This window comes from Phoca vitulina, unplaced genomic scaffold (assembly GCF_004348235.1).
Source record: "Phoca vitulina isolate PV1807 unplaced genomic scaffold, GSC_HSeal_1.0 scaffold21, whole genome shotgun sequence".
Taxonomy (NCBI): domain Eukaryota; kingdom Metazoa; phylum Chordata; class Mammalia; order Carnivora; family Phocidae; genus Phoca; species Phoca vitulina.
The window spans coordinates 25,208,041-25,229,369 of record NW_022589724.1 but is presented as its reverse complement, the minus strand read 5'-3'; the positions used below and the strand labels follow the sequence as shown (position 1 = coordinate 25,229,369).

Here is a 21,329-nt window from a genome sequence, read left to right as displayed (position 1 = left end):
ATGTGTGGATACACACAGTGTGTTCATGGTTCAGGTGATTCAGTATTGTTAAGATGTCAACTGTCCCCAAATTGATCTACAGATTGAATGTGATCATAATTAACAGCAGGCATTTTTTTAAAAAGATTTTATTTACTTATTTGTCAGAGAGAGAGAGAGAGCACAAGCAGGGGGAGTGGCAGGAAGAGGGAGAAGCAGGCTCCCTGTTGAGCAAGGAGCCGGATGCAGGACTTGATCCCAGGACCCTGGGATCATGACCTGAGCTGAAGGCAGATGCTTAACTGACTGAGCCACCCAGGCGTCCCAACAGCAGGCATTTTTGTAAAGCTACAAGCTGATTTTTAAATTCATATGGAAATGCAAAGGACTAAAAGAGCCAAGACAATTTTGAAACAGAAGAACACATTTTAAGAACTGATTCTACCTGATTCCAAGAAGACCGTGGAGGGTGTGGGAAAGGAGAGAGGGACTGCAAGGAGCATGAGGAAACCTTCTGGGTGATGGGTATGTTTACTGCTTTGATTTGATGATGGTTTCACAGATATATACATTCAAACTCATCGAATTGTTGGCTTTATTTATGCATGGTTTGTTATAGAACTATTACACCTCAACGAAGCTGAAAAAAATCTCATTCAGTTCTCATGTCCAATTTTTTAGGTAGTTATATTATCATCTCCATTTTATACAGAAATGAAACTGAGACTCAGAGACAGTAAGTGACAAGTGTGGTCACACAGATACACACCTAATCCTTCTCACTCCAGAGCCCAAGCTCTTAAGCTCTGGGCCATATAGAAAGAAACACTTTTCTATCTGCCTCTCATTCATTAAGTATTGACAAGTATTGATCCTATAATGTGACACTGTGCCGGGGCACCTGGGTGGCTCAGTCAGTTAAGCATCTGCCTTTGGCTCAGGTCATGATCTCAGGGTCCTGGGATGGAACCTCATGTTGGGCTCCATGCTCAGCGGGGAGTCTGCTTCTCCCTCTCCCTCTGCTCCACCCCCCCCCCATGCTCGCTCTCTCTCACTCTCTCTCAAACAAATAAATTAAAAAAAAAAAAAAAAGGTGGCACTGTGCCTGGAGTAAGGGACCACAGCAGTGACACAGAAGGTCCTTCCCTCGGAGAGCCCGACACATTGCTGGCCCAGGGTCCTTCTTAGCCTGACTTATTAGCACTGTTGTTCCTTTCCTCCTTGCCACATCCCTGACTTCTCTCAAAAGAGAAGAAATACCTTGTGAGTTTCTGCCATGGGCCAGGCCGTCAGCCTGGGACAGGCATCATTTCTACTTTACCGATAAAGAAACATGCAGGAACCTGGCATGATCACACAGCTAGAGAGTAGCAGAGCCAGGGTGCAAATGCAGACCTTCCTGCCCGGGAATCTTAGGGTCCTCCAGTCACATCAAACTGCCCGGAATCATGCAGCTGTTCTTAACACAGAGTCCACACGAACCTTGTTTTCCTTGCAGACAAAATCACAACCAGGCGCCAAATCCCCAAGGATAAAAACAGCTGTTCACCAAAGGTTCTGTTTTATGTTATTAATTCATTTAAAAGGAAATTTGGTTTCTAACCAGCACTATTGTCATATCCACACCCAAGAAGGGAGAAAAAATGAGTCTGGAAGGTGCAAAGTGCTGGTTTCATTGGATCAAATACGCTGCTGGCTTATGTCTGCAGCCAGACCTGACTCCTGTCCCGGCGGCTCTCCCCACCCTTCAGACAAGTGTTTTCCTGGGGCTCAGGGAGGGACTCCAACCCCTCCCTCCATCATGAGTGGAGTTGGGGGGAAGCCTTTTCCACTTGTTTCCATTGTGACAAGAAGTCATTACAATGGGGAGGGCAGCTACTGGGAAATGAGAAGCAAGGAACAAATGCAAACTCAGAGCAGTCACAGATGAGAGAGGCGGCTGCTCAGGCTTCCGGGGCGAACATCAGTGCCGGCGAGCCTTACGCGGGGAGCCACCCGCCCCACGTCTTGGCCCCCACTGGGGGGCACCTGGACCACCCCCTACGACCTAACTCAGTTTTTTGAACCAAGGGAGGGACTGCAGCACCGAAGTGAGGACGATTCAATGAGATATTACCATTATTATCACTGCCACATCCTAAATGTATTCAATAAATAACATCAGGATGGGGCACTGTGCTGGGTCACAGGATATGGAGGGAAGAGCATCGGCATGATCCCCGCGTCCATGGAGTTTATAACCAAGGAGGCAGACAGACTGGAAAGAACTAATTATTCAAACTTTTAAAAGTCATGACATTTCAGCACAACGGTGAGAAGTGCTACGCATGGCAAGTGGGAGACAGTATGGTGAGCATGAGGGGAACGTGCACGACTCCCAGTCTAGTGCTCCCAGCTGCGGGCTCCACCTCTGCGATGGGGGTTGGGGGGACACCACTGGGGAGGCTGTGAGCGGCACAGAGCAGCAGGCTTGGGCTGGCTGAGGCTGGGAGGTCTGCTGCTGGCCCCTCACACTGCCTGCCGCCTGGCCGGCAGGGTAGAGGTGTGCATCCGAGGAGCAGTGGGGAGCCTCAGAGGGTTCTAGGCAGGACAGGGTCAGACGGTGGCTTTGGAAAGATGTGTCTGGATACAGCAAGGAGCTTGGGAAACAGGATGAAGTGTGAGGAGATGTGATCAGAGGAGAGGTGGCAGAGGCTCAGGCTAGGCTGGGGTAGTGGTCTGAGAAAACTGCCCAGCATGTGACCTGAGAGAGGGGTTTTAATGATGTCATCGAAACCGATCTCTTCACAAATAACTGCCTGCTGGCAATGAGCTTCCCTTCTCCTAGGGCCAAACGCTGTGATTCCAAGGAGCAGCAAAGACACACAGGGTTTGTCTGACATCCAACACTGACCTCGGCTTTCTGGAATGCCCGCTTCTTCAGAGCAGGCAACCCGGCATCCAGACAAAAGGCCAGAGGGTCAGGTTCCTGAACCCACAGGCAGTGTTTTCCTGCACTGCAACGTGTCATGTGGCCCAGAGGAAATGGTGTACTTCAGCAGGGAGTCTTCCATTCCTGCAGGCCAGCCCTTCGGCAAGCCAGCCCTTCAGCAAACCAACAGATGCTGGTTGAGTCACGTGCAGAGGCCTCAAGCCCTGAGGCAGGAAGGGTGAAGCCAAATCTCTCTAGAGTTAAGTGCCCCGCAGGGATGCAAAAGCCCTCTGGAGAAAGCCTCTTTGCCCCAAAACATTCATGAATGCTGCTCCCTCCTTCATTCTAAGCCATCTGCCTTTCTCTCTAAGCCCCAGCTGCCCTCCGGGGGCACAGTGAGGACAGCAGAGGACTGCAAGCCCACCGAGACCAGCCCTTGCCTGCCTTCCGCTAACACTGAGCTCCTGGCCTGAGCCCTGAAGCCTGGTGGCAAGTGCTGGTGATACTCTAGTCCCTTACCTCAGGCAGCTCCCAGTCTAGGCGCTCAGCTGTCTTCTGGGGGAGCCCAGGCTACCTCCTGGCACCTCCATCCCCCCTCTGTGTTGCTGTCAGCACCCTTGCCTTTGGCTCTGGCCCATGGTCTCCTCCTCTCACTCTCCTGCTGTCATCTCGAGGGACGTCACTAAACTGGCTGGTGTGCCCTCTCATCCCTGGGTCACACCATACCCCTGCCTCCTCCAGGAGAGACCTTCATTGTCCTCCCACTACAGCTCCTGCCAAGCACAGTGTCCAGAGCCACCCCAACTCACAGACCCTGCACTCTGCCATCATTCTCCCTCGATGACCTCCTGGCCTCCAGCTCGTTCTCTGACTCCAACCCAAATCTGCGCTTTGCCCCCTGCTCGACCTCTGGTCCCTCAGTCCTTCTTGAGTCTTCCAGGCCGTCAGCCCTCTCCGGCCCTTCCGGCCTCCCTCCCCCAGGGTAAACATGACCGACGCCCCTGCTCTGCTTCCAGGCTCCCTGAGCCTCCTTCTGCCTCGGGAGCTACTTCCCCTACCTCCTCCTCTGCCCACTGCCCTTCCTTCTGCTCCCTGAACGCACAGTCCACTCCCCTCTGTCCTGTTTCTTCTCGTCTCAGGCCTCACAGCAGCCTCATAACCAGCTTAATGCCAGGGCCCCCTCCTCTCCTGGGCTGCCCCCCCCTGGCCTCACACACACTGTTGCAAAGCTCCTAATCGGTCTCCTGAGTCCGGCTGGTTCTGTCTCCGACAGCGAGAATGAACATGCTAAAACACAATCTGCCCATGTTATTCCCTTTCTGAAATACTTCAGTGGATCCCCAAGTCCAACAACGTAGAGCTCCGCCTCCTGCCCATCCCTCCCCCCAGCTCTCCTTGACGTCTCTGCATCCCCCAAATACCTCCTGTCTACTGTATGTTCACATAGCTGTTCCTCCCTCTCACTGGATTGTGCCCACCCCCGTGACCCCTTCATCTGTGCCTCTCCAGCACGTAGCCCAGCAGATTGATGAATGAACGACTGAGTGAGCGAGTGAAGGTCAGTCACTACTGGGGACTCTGGCAGTGGGGATGGCAGCAAAAACTGGGAAAAACACAGGCACACAGAGAAGCTTTCCATGTCACTGAACTTGGTAGCACTAAGGCTCGTTTCCTTCATACTCAGGCCCACTAGACACCCATCCCCGTGCCTCTGGGACCCTGCATGCCCCCAGCTGTCAGTGGGCAAAAGAATGACATGACGACTTCTGGTAAGCCCTTGTTATGCTCACATTCCTAGCAATGGCAACGCATCCCCGTGCGCCGAGGAGCACAGAACCGAGAGAGCAGCAAGCTCGCCTTTTCTTCTCCCCAGCCACCAGGCACCAAAAGTAGTGTTAAATCTCGCTGAATATATTATCTGCCTTTTCAATGAGTTATTCACTCTGCCTGAAATGCCCTTCCTAACTCCTATCCCCTTCCCCAAACCACCCAAAAAATACAACCGCTTTCAGCCTTCAAGGCTCAGTGCCAATGTGCCAACTCCAAGGCAGAGCGACTCTCCCCAGCAATGTCCGCAGGGTCCTGGGGCACCACGGTGTGAGTCCTCATCTAGACCTCAGCTTCACGAAGGCCATCCGGGCACCAGGATGTGAACTCAGACCTCAAGGATTCCAGGAAGAAGGCTCTTACCCACTCCGCTATTCAAAGCACTGCATCCTCAGGGCCAGCAGCCCCCACACGGGCACGGCTGAATGTTCTGCTGAGCACAGCCCCGCGTCCGTAATGCACACAGCCTCTTCCAACTGCGCACCAGAGACAGCAAACAGCCACAAGCCATCAGGAGCTGAGAGCCTGCAGGCACTTTACTAAGTTCTCACACACCCACTGTAAGGTTAAAACTGTGATTTCCCCCATTTTACACAAGAAAACGGAAGCATAAAGAGAATGAGTAACTTGTCCAAAGTCTGAGCTCCTCAGGGTGAGGCCAGGACTCAACCCCGGCTTTGTCAGATGAGTCCCTGCTCTCGAACACCATGCAGGTGAGTGGACCTGGTAGCCCAGTGTGGACAGAGCCCTGGGCTGAGGAACGCACAGATTGTGCTCATTGTCAGCACCTTCTAAGAATAGCAGATCCCCCCTTGACGCTGCTCCCCATCGACATCGAAACCAATGACAAAACCAGTTCTGACAGTTCCACTGGCCTCTGAGAATCTGCTGGGCCTTCAGTTCCATGGGCTGGGAGTTTGGGCATAATGACGGAGTTGGGCATAATGACAGACAGATGTGGGAGGGAATACTGGTGGGGACAAAATGCGACCCCACAAATGTACCACACAAGGCTGCCACCACCGGGACCCCTCAGAAAGACCTCCTTCACCCCGAGCCCTGGCAGCCGGGAATCCACCACGGTGGTGACGGGTTCTGGGCCACAGTGTAGAAGTTAAACCCAGCTGTGAGCCATTAGGCTGCGAGGTTGCATCTGCATTAACTTGCCAATGTTTGATAAAATTGGTCACTTAGTCAACGGGGAACAGGGCAGTTATGGTTCTTTATTTCCTAACTTCCATTTTCCTTGTTCCCTGCCAATCCTTAACTCACCGTCTGCCAAGCTTCCTTTAAGCCCTGGGACGATGCTTTTGCGGTCACCCTTGCAGAAACAAGCAGAAGCCACAGTTCTACCCTCAGTTATCAACAGCATTTGGAAATTTGAATCTTCAAAGGCTGAGCTCACCAGGCAAAACCCTTGTTTGGGGGGAAGCGGTTCCACCACAAAACAGGCACCCTAGTAATAATGTTCCCTTAACTGGTACACCCCCCACCCTTGGCAATGGGCCTAAACACAGCCAGATAACATCCTGCTCCCGCACTTCTCCCATTCATTCCTTCTCCACTCATTCAACAAATATTGAGTATCCACGGCGTTCCAGGCACTGGAAGCTCCTAGAGGGTCTCTCGGGAGGCAGACTCCAGAACCGAGTGGGCATAACCCTCCTCTTCTGCCCGGATGCTTCCAAAAGCCTTCTGGGGAAGTCAAGAAGGGGTGCCCACGTAGGTATGGAAGTGGTACGAGGGAGGGAAGATGAGAAGAAAAGGTACTAAAGACAAACAAAACTGCAAAAAATGTTAAACTGCAATCCATAGTCTGCTGGTTAATATTAACACCGATATTATTATTTTTAAACTACTGTGTATGTACGTGTATATATATACATATATATATATGATGAGATAATACAAAAATGTAATTATTTAATGTTGTTAGAAACCCAAACTGTCAGTGTAAAAGAAATCATATGAAAATCAAGGGAATTAAGCTCACAACACTGTAATGTTAGATTTGAGTTGGAAAGATCAACATTATATCAGTCACATGTCAACAAGATAATGTGATATAACAAACAACCCTCAAATCTCAAAGGCTTACAACAGCAATATTTATTTCACACTCAGGGGTCGGTGGAAATGGCTGCAGTTCAGCCAATCTCCACTGGGCTCACTGGGGCGGGGCCAGGTTAGGCTAGAATTCGGGCTCTGGGTTCGGTTCAGGTCATCTATGACATCCTCACTTGGGGACTCAGGCCAAACAAGCAAGAGCTACCCATATATCATGGCAAGTGGAAGTTCCAAGAGGGCTGGTCATGCCTCTCACTCACCACGTGCATGCTGTCACTTATGTCCAAGGCACAGGGCCAAGTCCAAAGTCAATAGGATGAGAAACAGACACCACCCACAGGGAAGTCATGACAAGGATGAGGAGGGAAGGAAGAATGTGGAGAAAGAACACCACCTACCCTAATTATGAACTCATGACTTTTCCTTTTATTTTTTTATTACTTTTTTAAAGAGAGAGAGAGAGAACACACAAACAGGCAGAGGGAGAGGGAGAGAGAATCCCAAGCAGGCTCCATGCTCAGCACACAGCCTGACACAGGGCTTGATCCCACGACCCCAAGATCATGACCCGAGCAGAAACCGAGTCAGACACTCAACCAACTGAGCCACCCAAGTGCCCCATGACTTTTCCTTTGAAAAAATAAGTATTTCTTCACCCTGTCCACCAAAAGGGCCTAAAAGCAACTGCAACCTCCTCTCATGAGCATCCTCTCACCCAGATTGTGGTTTCTGAATATTCATCTCCAGTAAAAGAAACCAGCACCCCAAAGACACACCCGATTCCAGGTCTTCAGCAGGAATTGTACAACATAACATTGATATAGCTCGTTGTGCCAAAGAGCAAGGAAGCCAACCAAACCAAGGGGATCGTGTTAAAAGGATACAGGTGGTGACACAAAAGGGCTCCCACTGGTTAAAGACGGGACAATTTACATATCAAAAAGAACAGTGACTACAACTCACTGAAACAGAGATTCCCAGCCCCTCTCTAACTCTATGGGATCAACATCTCCAAGGATGGAGCCCAGGCATCTGTATTTCTTTACAGATTCTGATGCATAGGCCGCACTGAAAAGCACCAGTCCACAGGCTTCCTGATCTTCTGCGAGTGCAGGTCACTTGCTCTCAGATGCTGGCCTCTGCTTCCTGGGACGTCTTGTCAAACTTGTAACTGTCCTTATTCATGTCCCTCCAACTCTGGGGTGGTCCAGCCACAATGTGGCAGGCATCATCAAGAAGAAAAACTCTAGTTTTCTGTCTGCTAACAAGAATAACAACAGCAAAAAAGCTGGGGCAGCTCCCAGGATCCTCCTTTTAACCACAGTTTTGACAATGACAGTGAGGAACAAACTCTTCCATTTTTAGCTAACGTAGATCCAAGACATTCAAGTTTGGGGTTTCTCCAGATACCTCAAAGGAATTAGTTTTCAATCCTCACTCTGTATCAGAATCACCTGGTAACCTTCTACAAAATGGGGCTAACTGGGCTCCAGGCCCTGACCCAGAGATCCAGACCCAATGGTCAAGTGTGGAGTCCGGGCACCCCACGTTTCAGAGGCTGCCAGGTGATTCTGACGTGCAGCCACAATTACAACCACAGCTCCAAGTGAAAATCTTGAAGGCAAAACATCTCCACCTTAATGTCTTATCACAATTTGAATCAAGGTATGTCTTGGATGAGGCACCTTCCAAACCTCAGTGCCCTGGGGAAAAGCCTTGGTCTGCCCCTAGCTGTGCCTCTAAAGAACTCCCCACCATCTTCCCTCCTACAATGAGCCTGAGCAGCCACGCCAGCTTCCCTGGGCACATGCAGGTTCAGGATTCAGGGCTCACGGCCTCTCCCAGATGCTCAGGACAAAGAATAAAGAAAGATCCAAATGTCTAAACAGCTCCAGATCAAAGCTAAGCAGAGTACATGATCACAAAGAGCTTCAAGCTGAGAACTAAGGCAACCATTACACAAATACTCCCCTAAAAGTCTCCAAGAGGTAGAGAGTTGTTTTATTTTTTTTTTTAATTAGAAAGAATGGATAATTTCATGTTAGAAGATAACAGTAAAAAACAGGAAGTCAGCCAATTCAAAAAAGCAAACACAGCTCCACTCCCCAAACCTCATGAACACAGCACGCGTGTGCACACACACAATACTACAAATCACTGCCACGTCTTCACACAAATGCTGAGCGCGGCTAGAAGTACTAGTTTCCTCCTAATTTGCAGTAGGTTAGATGCCAGCTCTCAGAAGGCCTGGATCCTTTGTCATCTGGTTTTGTATTAAAATATGCTGCTTTTCTCAAAGCCTTAACAGCTACCATACTATAAGAGGAAGGGCTGCATGTCAAGAGAGTTCTGGAATTCACACCATGGTTGCAGCAGACACTTTCTGACGTATCTCCCCATGTACACCCCTCTTCTCTAAAATGTGCACCCCATTCACCAGACTGGGTCCCCTCAGCTGTGCTCACTCATCTTGGCCACATACTCCTGGCCTAGGTCATGAAGCAGCATGAGTCACGTGGCTCAGCCCGGCTGGACTGAGAGCTGCTGGTCTCAGTCTGGAAGGTGGCCTAAAGGAGGATCATGTAAATTCGAGCCCTTCGGAGAGGCCAGGTTGGACCATGCGAACAGACAGGAAAGAACGGAGGAGAGTGGAAGAGAGGAAAAAGCAGAGACAAGAGGCAGAGACCGCTTGCGTCTCGGTTGGCTCTCCAGCCACCTGAACTCCACGCTCATGGATTCCATAAAGTGCCCCTTTATCCCCGTAATAAACTCCTCTTCTGCCTATCCAGCTACTTCAAAATGGATTTCTATTACTAGCCAACAAAAAAAGAACCCTGACTAAAACAACTCTAAAGCCTTGTTATCAACTACTAAACATTTCCAGGATATTTTTAAAGACCCCAAAACCAACTTTTTTCTCTCTATTGAATATGCTGTTTCTAAAAATGTACATATGCTCTTAATGTAAATATGTGTATGTTTTGCTGTGGAAACTGGTTTCAAAATCAGAAACAAGGCAACCACCAGAATTTGGGATCAACAAAAAGAAAGCTCTCCAGGAAAATGTTCCCTCACATCCCGTTCTTGACAGGGACCATTCTCAACAGGAGGAGCCTGGGAAAAAAGAATCAGTGTGGGAAGGCCTGGCTCAGGTATGGAGGCCGCGGGCACCAACTGCCCCCAGCCCTGCCAGGGTGGGCCAGACACAGTGATAGTCTCTGCAGACCCCAAACACCGGGCACAAAGAATGAGCACCATCAAGAATGAGAAGCTCCTGGATGCACTCTTTAATAGGGGCTTAAATCACTAATGTGTTTATAGAGACTTCAAGAGAGAAACCAAGAGTCGCTCAGACATGGCTGACTAAATCATTTCCTCCCAGCCACAGTGTTTAGAACAATTTAAAGGACAAAGTACAGACCTCCGGCTGGATGGCTTTAAACACGGGTATGTCCATTAACGTGATCTGGCTCTGCAACAAAAGAGAATCAGTGTTAGAATATACTGGAAGTCAAAGGTAACTTTGAATCCATACAGAGTAATAACACATTCTCCCTTGAAATAAAAATCAAGAAAGAATGGAATAAAAAATTCCTAAAATGCCTCTCCCATCCCTTCCCCCTTCGTAAATCTTGACCCTACACCCTTCTTTCTTTAATGTGAGACAAACTCCCAATTTAAGAATTGATGATAGTCATTTGGAGGGCGGGACTAAGATTAAGGGGAACATTTCTAGTTTGGATATTTTTGTACTATTAGAGTTTTTGTTTCAAGCATGAATTACTTTTATAATTTAAAAAAGTTGTAGACACAATATTAAAAATTAGAATGCTAAACAGAGACACTATCTATTACTCTAAATTTAAATTTTAAAAAAATTGTGGCTTATAGAAATTGTGTATTTCTTCTGAAGTCTAAGTCTCCTCTAAATTATACAGTAGAGTGCTACTCGAGATGCATCCGTGGACCCATGCTGGACCGCAAACTATTTACTCCACCAGCCCATAAGGAGATAACTACAAAATTCGAGAGCAAGCATTTGGGAACTTTTATAACAAATTGCCACAATGTTTTTACTGTATTTTTTTTAAGTATCAGTCCTCAACGATGGAAAATGAAAAACAACTGGCCCTTTACCACAGCTAGCTTGCGAAGCACTAATGTTGTAAACAAAGAAAACACACATCTAGTTAAAGGCTGTTCCCATTATTAGCTGCTCATCGGGTGACAATAAGAGAAAGCACCATTGCTGACAATCTTTGCAGGCCAAGGCATGCACTGAGCCGACTTTGCATGATCTGCCCATTTCTATATGTCACCTGGGATGCCAGGTGTCAGTTAATAGACACCTCTGTGATAGGCCAGGGAAAGGAGAGCCAAGGGCATTTGGATGCCTCCTAACTCAAGAAGACACCCTGCCCATAGGCACACATGTCAAAGGGGAGGATGTGATGTAGTGGAACGAACGGGGGCTCTGGAATCATCAGGGCTTGGGTGTGTGTCTGGATACCACCACTTAACAGTTAATATGCTCTTTGACACTTGGTTTAACCTCTCCCAGTCTCAGGTTCCATATCTAGGAAATGGTGACAATAATCCTTATCTTATATAGGATCCTTGGGAAAATTCAAGAGAAGAAGTGCAGAATGCCAGGCATCTGACAGGTGCTGTCTCGAGATATGCGTATGTGTATATACATACGTATATACATGCATATAGAGAGAGCACATCTATGCATGTGCATATATAGAGAGAGAGACAGAGACAGAAAGACAGAGAGTATCTGTCAGGTGCCAGGCATTCTGCACCTCCTATCTTGAATTTTCACAAAGATTATATACATATATATATATATATATATATATATATATATACTGTGGACCCTGAACAACATGGGGGTTAGGGATGCCAACCCTCCCTGGTCTAAAATCTGCATATCGGGGCGCCTGAGTGGCTCAGTCAGTTAAGCATCCGACTCTTGATTTCGGCTCAGGTCATGATCTCAGGGCTGTGAGACCAAGCCCCATGTCAGGCTCCATGCTTAGCAGGGAGTCTGCTTCTCTCTCTACCTCTCTCTCCCTCTGCCCCTTCCCCCACTCGTGCACTCTCACTCTCTCTCTAAATAAGTCTTTAAAAAGAAAAACCAAATCTGAATATAACTTTTGATTCCCCCAAAACTTAACTATTAACAGCCTACTGTTGACCAGAAGCCTTACTGATAACATCAATAGTTGATTAATACATTTTGTTTGTTAGATGAATTATAAACTGTACTCTTACAGAAAGGTAATCTAGAGAAAAGCAAATGTTATTAAGAAAATCATACGGAAGGGAAAACGCATTTACAGTACTGTATTTATAAAAAAAAAAAAACAAAAAAACACCTGCATGTAAGTGGACCCACACAGTACAAACCTGTGTACTCAAGCATCAACTGTGTGCACGTGTGTTTATATATTTACACTTATATGTCACATATATGTGAAGTCACAAAGATGAGCTCATGTATTGGCATGTGAACTTATGGTTCCTGGCCAAAACATGAGCTAAGAAATAAGGAAACTGTTAATTTGTTTGAATATTCAAGCATCAAAGTTCCTCTTAAAGGAGGCTGTTACTTAAGTCAACAAATAGTCATGAAAAAGCCTCATGTCAAGAATACATTGGAAAGGAGCGCCTGGGTGGCTCAGTCGTTAAGCGTCTGCCTTCGGCTCAGGTCATGATCCCAGGGTCCTGGGATCGAGCCCCGCATCGGGCTCCCTGCTCCGCGGGAAGCCTGCTTCTCCCTCTCCCACTCCCCCTGCTTGTGTTCCCTCTCTCGCTGTGTCTTTCTCTATCAAAAAATAAATAAAATCTTTTAAAAAAAAATACATTGGAAAAATGGCAACACACACAGTATGTCAAGTGTAACCACAGTCCAGGGCTAAGGTGCAGAATTGTGGTTGCCTCTTGGCATAATTTAAAGGTGGTCCAAGACCACTGGATTCCTGAGAAGCACAGGATGCAGGCCAAAGCATACCATCCTCAGGGCTGAGCGGGAGAGGGAAATAAGCAGGTGGCTTCTGTGGAGAGCCTCTTTGTCCCCTCCAACGGGCCAGTGCTGCCCCTACGGAAGCTCAGCAGAGAGACAGCAAAGGCACCAAGAATAAAGAAACACTTGGGAACCGAGCCCCTCCACCTCTGGGTCTACCCACCAGTGGCAAGGGGGCAGTGGACAGCAGCACAAGGTGGATCTGGTCCTCGTAATCTGGGCATCGAGGGATGACTGAGGCCACGAGGCCCCGCAGGTCTATGTGTCTGGCCCAGAGCTATGTCCCAGGCAGTGCAAACACACTGGCATTTCTCCTGCCAGACCCATGGTGATTGCTAGCCAAGTCCCCTCACATTTGGATTAATTCTGCCATCCTGGGGAACAGAAAGGCCTTGTGAAAACAGGAGATTCACACTGAAAGCTCAGTGGGCCTTTGAAATCTCTTCCGAGGCTCAAGTTAACTCCCTATCTGGGAGAACTAGCAGGATGTTTGCAATGTCATTTAGGACGAGAACCAAAAGTCTGCTAATGTGAAAATGAGAAAGCTTCCTCTCCATCCTGCCATCACTTCTAGGGTTTGCTACTGAATTTCCAAATGATTTATTAAAATAGTGGCTTTACATTTCACATTTTTTTGGATGGTCCAAGTTTCAAGTATCCTAATCCCTGCTCAGCCCCTAAGTCAGAAAACATATTCAGGTGTTTTATTCAAAATAAACAACAACAGAGGTCTCCAAACTTAAAATAGACTGGCTGGTCCCAAACACACAATCTGAGGGTTTTCAGAAGATTCTCTCCCATTTCTATCCTCTCAATTCTCACCAAAAAAGATGCAGAGTCCAGAACAAGAATATGTCAATACATAGGTAAAATCATCAGATTATAAATTTCATGTCATTTTACTACAAAGCCAAACACACATGGAAAGGTTGCTGATGAGCAGTCCTTCCCAGGAAATGTGGGCACTCCAAAGCAGGCAGTTTTACCAGAAAGGGAGGGTGTGGGTAGGGGTGGGAGCTTGAGGGAAGTCAGGTCCTGTCCCCCTTCACTGTGGCTCTCAGCCTCAGGAGACCCTGCCTGCAGGGGAGAGGACCCGGCTTCCTGGAGAGAAAGGGCACTTCCTACGGGTGTGGTGCAGCCTCCACAGAAATAGGACCATCTTGTCTACAAGCAGCACTTGTCGTGATGAGCACGGGACGATGCATGCAAGTGTTAAATCTCTACATTGTACACCTGAAACTAACATCACCCTGTATGGTAACTAACTGGAATTTAAGTAAAAACAATGAACGAGTGAACGAACAAATGAACGAACGAACGAAATCAGCAAACCCACCCCAGTGAGGCACACATGCCAGGACTGAGGCGCACACTCATGAACAAGTCTCTCAACGGCTTCTCCTTATCTTGGGAAATAGAGCCTTAACACAGGATGCCCAATGAAGCCAGTCACCCTGGCGATGCCTTCCTTAATCCTAACTTCTTCTCCCATCTCCTCCTTCTCCTAGTCCAGGGCCCCCTAAAAATCCAGGCTTTTTAGGGAAATGGCTAATCTCCACATATTACAAAACATTTCTGTTGAGGTGAATTCTTCAGAATGGAGAGACCTATAGAGGTACTTCACAATACGGCCCTAAAGAAAGAGGTGTTTCTATGTGAATAAATGAAAGCCACTTAGCCAAAAAGGAAACAAAAAAGGTTTTCTGCCTATGTTGAAAGTAGTGTTCTCTAACACTGGTGACTAAATTCCCTCTTCCCAGCCACAACCTTATATAAAGGCTCTCAACCCCCAAATAAACAAACAAAAGAAGCTGTTGGCAAATCAGTGGCATATTTTATAACAGAAGATATCTTTAAATTTGCATTTAGATCACTCCACCAATACATGACCAGGAGGGCTCACGGAACAAAAGGCAATCAGCTCCAAAGATACACTCCTACTTCTACTCCGAGAGCCACAGGAACCATGTGTCTGGCAAATTTAGAATCATAGTCAAGGAAATGCAAATTAAACAGGAAGATGCCATTTGTCCTCCATCAGTGCCATCAGGAGCAACAGGACTAGAGATTGCTCTGTTCTTTTTGGGAAACAATCTGGCAGTAACCCATTAAAAAAGTTCTTTAACTGGATTTTTTTAAAAAGCGAAACTTATAAAAAGTTGCAAGAATAGTATGATGAATTCTATAACCTTTCACCTAGCTTCACTAATTAACATCTTGCCTCATTTGCTTTATCTCCATGTATATAATTATACATACACATTTTTTTCGGAACCACTCAAGAATAAGATGCAGATATCATGACTCTTCACCCCTAAATCCTTCAGCATGTTATTTCCCAAGAACAAGGTTGTGCTCTTACATAATGATAAAATTATTACATTCAGAAAACTTATCATTGTTATAATAGTATCATCTAATATTACAGTCTGCATTCAAAATTTGCTAAATATCCCAATACTGTTTTTTATAGCAATTTTTTCTTGATACAAGATCAGGCATCGCACTTAGATCTTATCTCCTAAAAAGTGAAATGAGCATACTGTTGACACAACAATCCCCACACCTACAGAGAGAAGAGCACTGGTACATAAGGAGACTTTATACAGAGATCTACATTTAGATACAGATAGAAAAATACATGTTTACTGCACCATTATTCGCAGCAGGAAAAATCTGGAAACAACATTAAGAGACCATGAAAAGGGACTTATTGAAAAAAAAAATTATGGTATATCCAGACTCTGGAATATTATGCAGCTATTAAAAATAGAGAATTAAAGGGGCTCTTGGGTGTCTCAGTCGATTAGGTGTCTGACTCTTGATTTCAGCTGAGGTCATGATCTCAGGGTCATGAGACTCTGAGTTGGGCTCCATGCTCAGTGGGGAGTCTGCTTGGAATTTTCTCTCCCTCTCCCTCTGCCCCTCCCCTGCTTGTGCATGTGTATACTCTCTCTCTCTTTCTCTTTCTCTCTCAAATAAATAAATCTTTAAAAAAAGAGAATTAAATCTACATATATGGACCTAGAAAGATGTCCATGATCTACTGATAAAGTTCCAGCATTGCTTTTTACTTTGCTTTCAGCATACTGCGGAGTAGAAGGATGGAGATCTAGCTGTAGATCTCTGACATCAGCTGTAGCAACATTTTTCTAGATATGTCTTGTGAGGCAAGGGAAACAAAAGCAAAAATAAACTATTGGGACTATAACAAAATAAAAAGCTTCTGCAGAGAAAAAAAAAAAAATCTACAAAACTAAGAGACAACTTACTGAATGAGAGAAGATATTTGCAAGTGGCATATTCAATAAAGGGTTAGTATCCAAAATACATAAAGAACTGATATAACTCAATACCAAAAAACCAAATAATCCAATTTAAAAATGGGTAGAAGACATGAGCAGACTTTCTCCAAAGAAGACATCCAGATGGTCAACAGACACATGAAAAGATGCTCAATATTCCTCATCAACAGGGAAATACAAATCAAAACCACAATGAGCTATCACCCCACACCTTTCAGAATGGCTAAAATCAAAAACACAAGAAATGACCAGTGTTGGCAAGGATATGGAGTAAAAGGAACTCTCTTGCTCTGTTGGTGGGAATGTAAACTCATTCAGCCACTGTGGAAGACAATGGAGGTTCCTCAAAAAATTAAAAATAGAACTACCCTACAATCCAGTAATTACACCACTGTGTATTTACCCAAAAAATATGAAAATACTAATTAGAAAGGTTATGTTCACCCCTCTGTTTATAGCAGCATTATTTACAATAGCCAAATTAAAGAAATAGCCCAAGTGTCCATTGGATAAAGAACATGTAGTATAAATACACAAGGAATACTATTCAGCCATAACAAAGAATAAAATCTTGCCATTTGCAACAACATGGATGATCTAGAGGGTATAATGCTAAGCAAAGTAAGTTAGAGAAAGACAAATACCAGGATTTCATTCATATGTGGAATTTAAGAAACAAAACAAACAAAGGAAAAAAAAGAGACAAAGCAAAAAACAGACTCTGAACTACAGAGAACTGATGGTTACCAGAGGATAGTTGGGTGGGGGGATGGGAGGAACAGCTGAAGGGGATTAAAGAGTACACTTATCATGATGACCTTACTAAGCAATATATGGAACGGTTGAATCACTATATTATACACTTGAAACTAATATAACACTATATGTTAACCATACTGGAATTAAAAAAATTTTAATAATTAATTAATTAAATAAAATTGCACATGTGATTCAGATTATATTCCTGTTGGAACAGTATTGGTCTAGAATGCCAGCCTTGGTTTTAAATCCCAGATAGACAGTGCCACTTACTCTCTGTGTGAAGAAGTAATTTTCCTCTTTAAGCACTGACTTGCTCATCAGTAAATTGGCAATAATAAATATACCTAATTTATCAGGCTGATGTGAGAAGTAAATTAGATAATGCATGTAAAGCACTTAGCATAAGACCTAGACATGGGGGACGTGTGGGTGGCTTGGTCAGTTAAGCGTCTGCCTTTAGCTTAGGTCATGATCCCAGGGTCCTGGGATTGAGTCCTGCATTGGGCTCCTTGCTCAACAGGGAGCCTGCTTCTCTCTCTGCCTGCCACTCCCCCTGCTTGTGCTGGCTTTCTCTCTCTTTCTCTCTCTCTGACAAATAAAATAAATAAAGTCTTAAAAAAAATAAACAACAACAACCTAGACATGGCAGGTTTTCAAAAATGGGAGCTGCCCTTAATATGACCATCCAGCATTAGGTGAATAATCAGGAGATGAAGGTTTTAGACCTGGCTCTGCCCATACCTGGCTATATGATCCAGGCAAAAAAAAATTAATCTCTTAGATTCTTCACTTCTTTATTAGAAAATCGGGAGCTAATAATCTGCTTCATCGGGTTATTCTGAAGACGGAATTCTTTCAGCCTACATGTATTCATTGAGTACCTACTATGAGCGAGGCACCATTCTGGGCACTGGGGAAAAAGCAATGAACAAGTCAGATAAAGTTCCTGTCCTTAAAGAGTTTCTATTCCAGAGGAGATATATCACAAAAAAATATTATTATATAATGTAACGTTGGGTAGTAATAAGAAATATGAAGAAACTAGAGCAGGGTAAGGGAAAAGAGAGTGATGGAAAGATGCCACTTTAGCCCAAGGACAGAGACAGACACGTGGAGAAGAGCCAGCAGGAGTGAAGGAAGAGAAGCGCAGGGCGCTGCAGCAGGGGGATGCTGGGTGAGTCTGGGTTAGAAAAAGGGAGCCAAGGTATAGCTGGGGAGCACAGAGATGGGGGCAGGAGAGGAGACTTGGCCAGACCACAGGGGGCCCTGGAGGCCTTGGGAGGAACGCAGGGTCTCATTCTCATACGAGGCAGCTGCCAGAGAGTTTCACACAAGTTGTTAACTGACCCACTGGCTACACTGAAGGAGGTGATGCCAGGCTCAGCATGGCACAAAATAAATGTGGGGGCCGGCAGTGGTAGAAGGCTGAGATATGGCCCAGTTAGCTCCCCCAGCACCCTGGAGGGCCCAAAACCTGTTACAGCAAAGGGGACAGGGAGGAAGTGGGCATGGCAGGAAACAGGTCAGTGGTGCTGCAAAGAGTTACAGCCCTGGGACAGTGCTTGCAATCTGGCTCCAGGTCACCCCAGAGGCAATATACTCCTCTACCCTCAAAGCACAAAAGGAAGAAACCAAGTCATAGCAAACCGAGAAGCCAACTCTGCGTCTCCACCACAAGGAACAGCCCTCAGTCAGACCAGCAGAAACACACTGGTTAAAGAAAAGACAATTTTTAAAAAATGTATTATTACAAAATACTATTTTCTATCATAGAAAAGTCACTGTAAAAATGTAGAAATTAAACAAAAAGAAACAAAAAGAAGACAAATTAAATTCCAATTAACTAGAATCCTACAACCAGAAGTTACAGTAAATAATGTTTGGCTATTTATATCCAGATAGTTATGAACTTGTAAACATCAAACCTAGACCTCCTCTTCTGCAAATATAAATATGTGTGCATTGCACGTGCTTTTTAAAAATGGCACTGTTCTCTATTAATGGTGCTGCAACTTGCTCCTTTCACTTAATATTCGAATATAGTGTGCATGACTTCCAAGGTGGTTAATTCTAGATTGATGGCATCCTTTTTAATGCTGCTTAGTATTTCATAAAGAATATTATATCCCAGAGTCCCTACTGTTGGGCACATGGGTTGTTTCCAACCGGTGTTTGCTACCCCCCGTCGCACCCTGTTTCAGTGCCCAGACGCTCACATCAGTTCCGTTACTTACAGCAAACTCCTCGGGACTCACTTTCAAGACATCGAAGACAACGGCATCGTAGCTCTTGCTGGCATAGTCGCAGCTCTGGCCCTCCAGAGAGTCTGAGCTGCTGCTGCCCTGTGGAGGACAGGGAGAGAGGGGCCGCCTGAGCAGTCGGGCTGACTGCAGACTCGCTGACTCCCACACCCAGCCCGCAGACGCAGGAGAGACAGCACCGTACAGTGAGAAAAGCTCCTACTGCTCGCTGCCTTACCCTGTTCCAGGCACCGGGCGAGGCACTTCATACACATGCTCTTGTTTAATTCTCGTAAGGACTGAGGACATGCTATTCTTATTCCCGCTTTACAGATAAGGAAGCAGAGGCAAGGCCGCCTCCCCCAAGGTATCACAGCCAGGAAACCGAAGAACTAGGAGGTGAACCTGGTTTCGCGTCTACTTGACGCCAGACGTGTACCCTCGGTCACTACCCCCGACTGTTTCCAGCCCGCTGTGTAGCTGGTGGGGTAAAAAGATACAGCCCCACGCCTCCTTCAGAGAGAACAGGACTTCACAACTTAGGAGGCCTAGGCAATCATCTGTCTTGTTCTGTCTCTCAAACATTACCTGGTTTTCACCTTTGTTTTTTTTGTTGTTGTTTTTCTTGAAGTCACTGCAGGAAATTCTTACACAAAGTGTTAAACTGGCTTTCAAGGCTTATTTCATGTATGGGCCATTTGGAATTCAAAGCCAGTTTGCTGATGAGGTGAGAGGTAACCAACTGGCTTCGGAGACGGGCGTGCAAGTGAAATTCAGAAGAGTCCCTTATTAAGGAGAACACCACGAGCCCTGCGTGTACAGAAGGGGGCTCCCATAAAAAAGCAAGTTAAAACTCCCCAAATGGGGCCAGTTTTATGAAACCCAACACTGTGGGGATCCCAGAATGTTGAACATACCTTCTCTTTGACTTTATTTAATTTCATCAAATTCTACTTTGGGGAACCAGTCAAGCTTACCACCCAAAAATTGTATCCTGTTCATAAATGGTTTTATTCGTCTCAACCCATGAAGAGGGATTTTGTGGTTTCCATTAACCTCAATATCTTGGACTGGGATTTAGAGAACATGCTTTTATTAATTCTTCTTTATTTCACTCTTTCCAAATGGCTATATCTGGAAAAACTTTGCAATCTTACTGGAAATTAGGGTGTTTTTAGGCCAGTGAGGGAAACCAACAGTCAACAACTGAGAATGTGGGGTTAAGAGGAGGAGTGGAAACTCAAACCTGTAGATTTCAGTAGGCCTATGTCATTGAAAGGTTTTACGAATGAGGCTGCTCTACCCAAAACTAGATCTAAGACGATCTGAAGAAGCAGCACATCATGGTGGTTAAGAGCGCTGAAGTCATGCGCGGTGGAAATGCCAGCTCCACACAAGCTACTTCACCTGACCGTCTCAGCTCTCTGGAAACCGGCACCTTTGGCACCTCCTCCCCAGGGCTGGGGTACAGGTTACACACGATGAAGCGAACAGAGCAGCGGGCAGAATCCCCCTCCCTGGGAGACGCTGGTTCAAGGGGCCTGGGCAGGCTCGGCCATGGCTATTTTAGAAGTTCCCTGAACAATGGGACATTCTCCCCTGAGGAGAATCTGTGCTAAACTTTTGAGAAGTAACTAAGACGAATCCTGAATGCCTCTAAAATTGGCAGTCTGTTCTGCCCCTCAGTCTTATGCACAGACTCCAAGCAGGCGAATACCTGTAAGTCACTCTGCACTTCCACACCCACCTTCCAGAAAGCGACCGAGTCAGGTGACAAGGTGGTTTTCCTCAGTGTAGTGTCATCAGGGTTAAGAGCACTGGCTTGAGAGTCACAGGGGCCTGGCTGTGAATCCCCACCCACGGCCAACCAGCTGTGTGATTTGAGCCAGTTTATTCACCTCTTCCTGCCTTAGTTTCCCCATCTATAAACCGGGGGTGAAGCAACAGTACATACCTGATCGGGCTACTCTGAGAATTAGTGGGATGACACCTGTGAAACATGCAAGGCCGGGCAGACAGGATGCGCTGAATTATGGGGGTGGATGTGTGTGTGGTGTCATTCATCACCAAAATTTACTGAGTACTTCAATTATACATGTGTGCTCTCAACAACTACCTGAGTACTTACCATGTTCCAGATACATATACGTACGCACACACACACAGAATATGTACGTGTATATGTGTACATGTGCGCACATACACAC

General features: G+C 46.1%; 1 protein-coding gene across 6 annotated transcripts in view; it reads right to left on the bottom strand.

The window, feature by feature from the left end:
- The window catches only part of RALGPS1 (Ral GEF with PH domain and SH3 binding motif 1), a 275,705-nt gene that overhangs the window by 203,101 nt on the left and 51,275 nt on the right, over positions 1-21,329 (bottom strand). For 4 of the 6 annotated variants that reach the window (XM_032418855.1, XM_032418857.1, XM_032418856.1 and 1 more), the window contains 2 exons: positions 19,117-19,224; positions 10,206-10,256 (listed from right to left, as the gene is read on the bottom strand). In XM_032418855.1, the coding sequence (XP_032274746.1) occupies positions 10,206-10,256; positions 19,117-19,224 (159 nt within the window). Of the gene's footprint in view, positions 1-10,205; positions 10,257-19,116; positions 19,225-19,710; positions 19,933-21,329 lie in introns of all 6 variants that reach the window. The other 2 variants (XM_032418862.1, XM_032418858.1) reach the window with 2 other exon arrangements.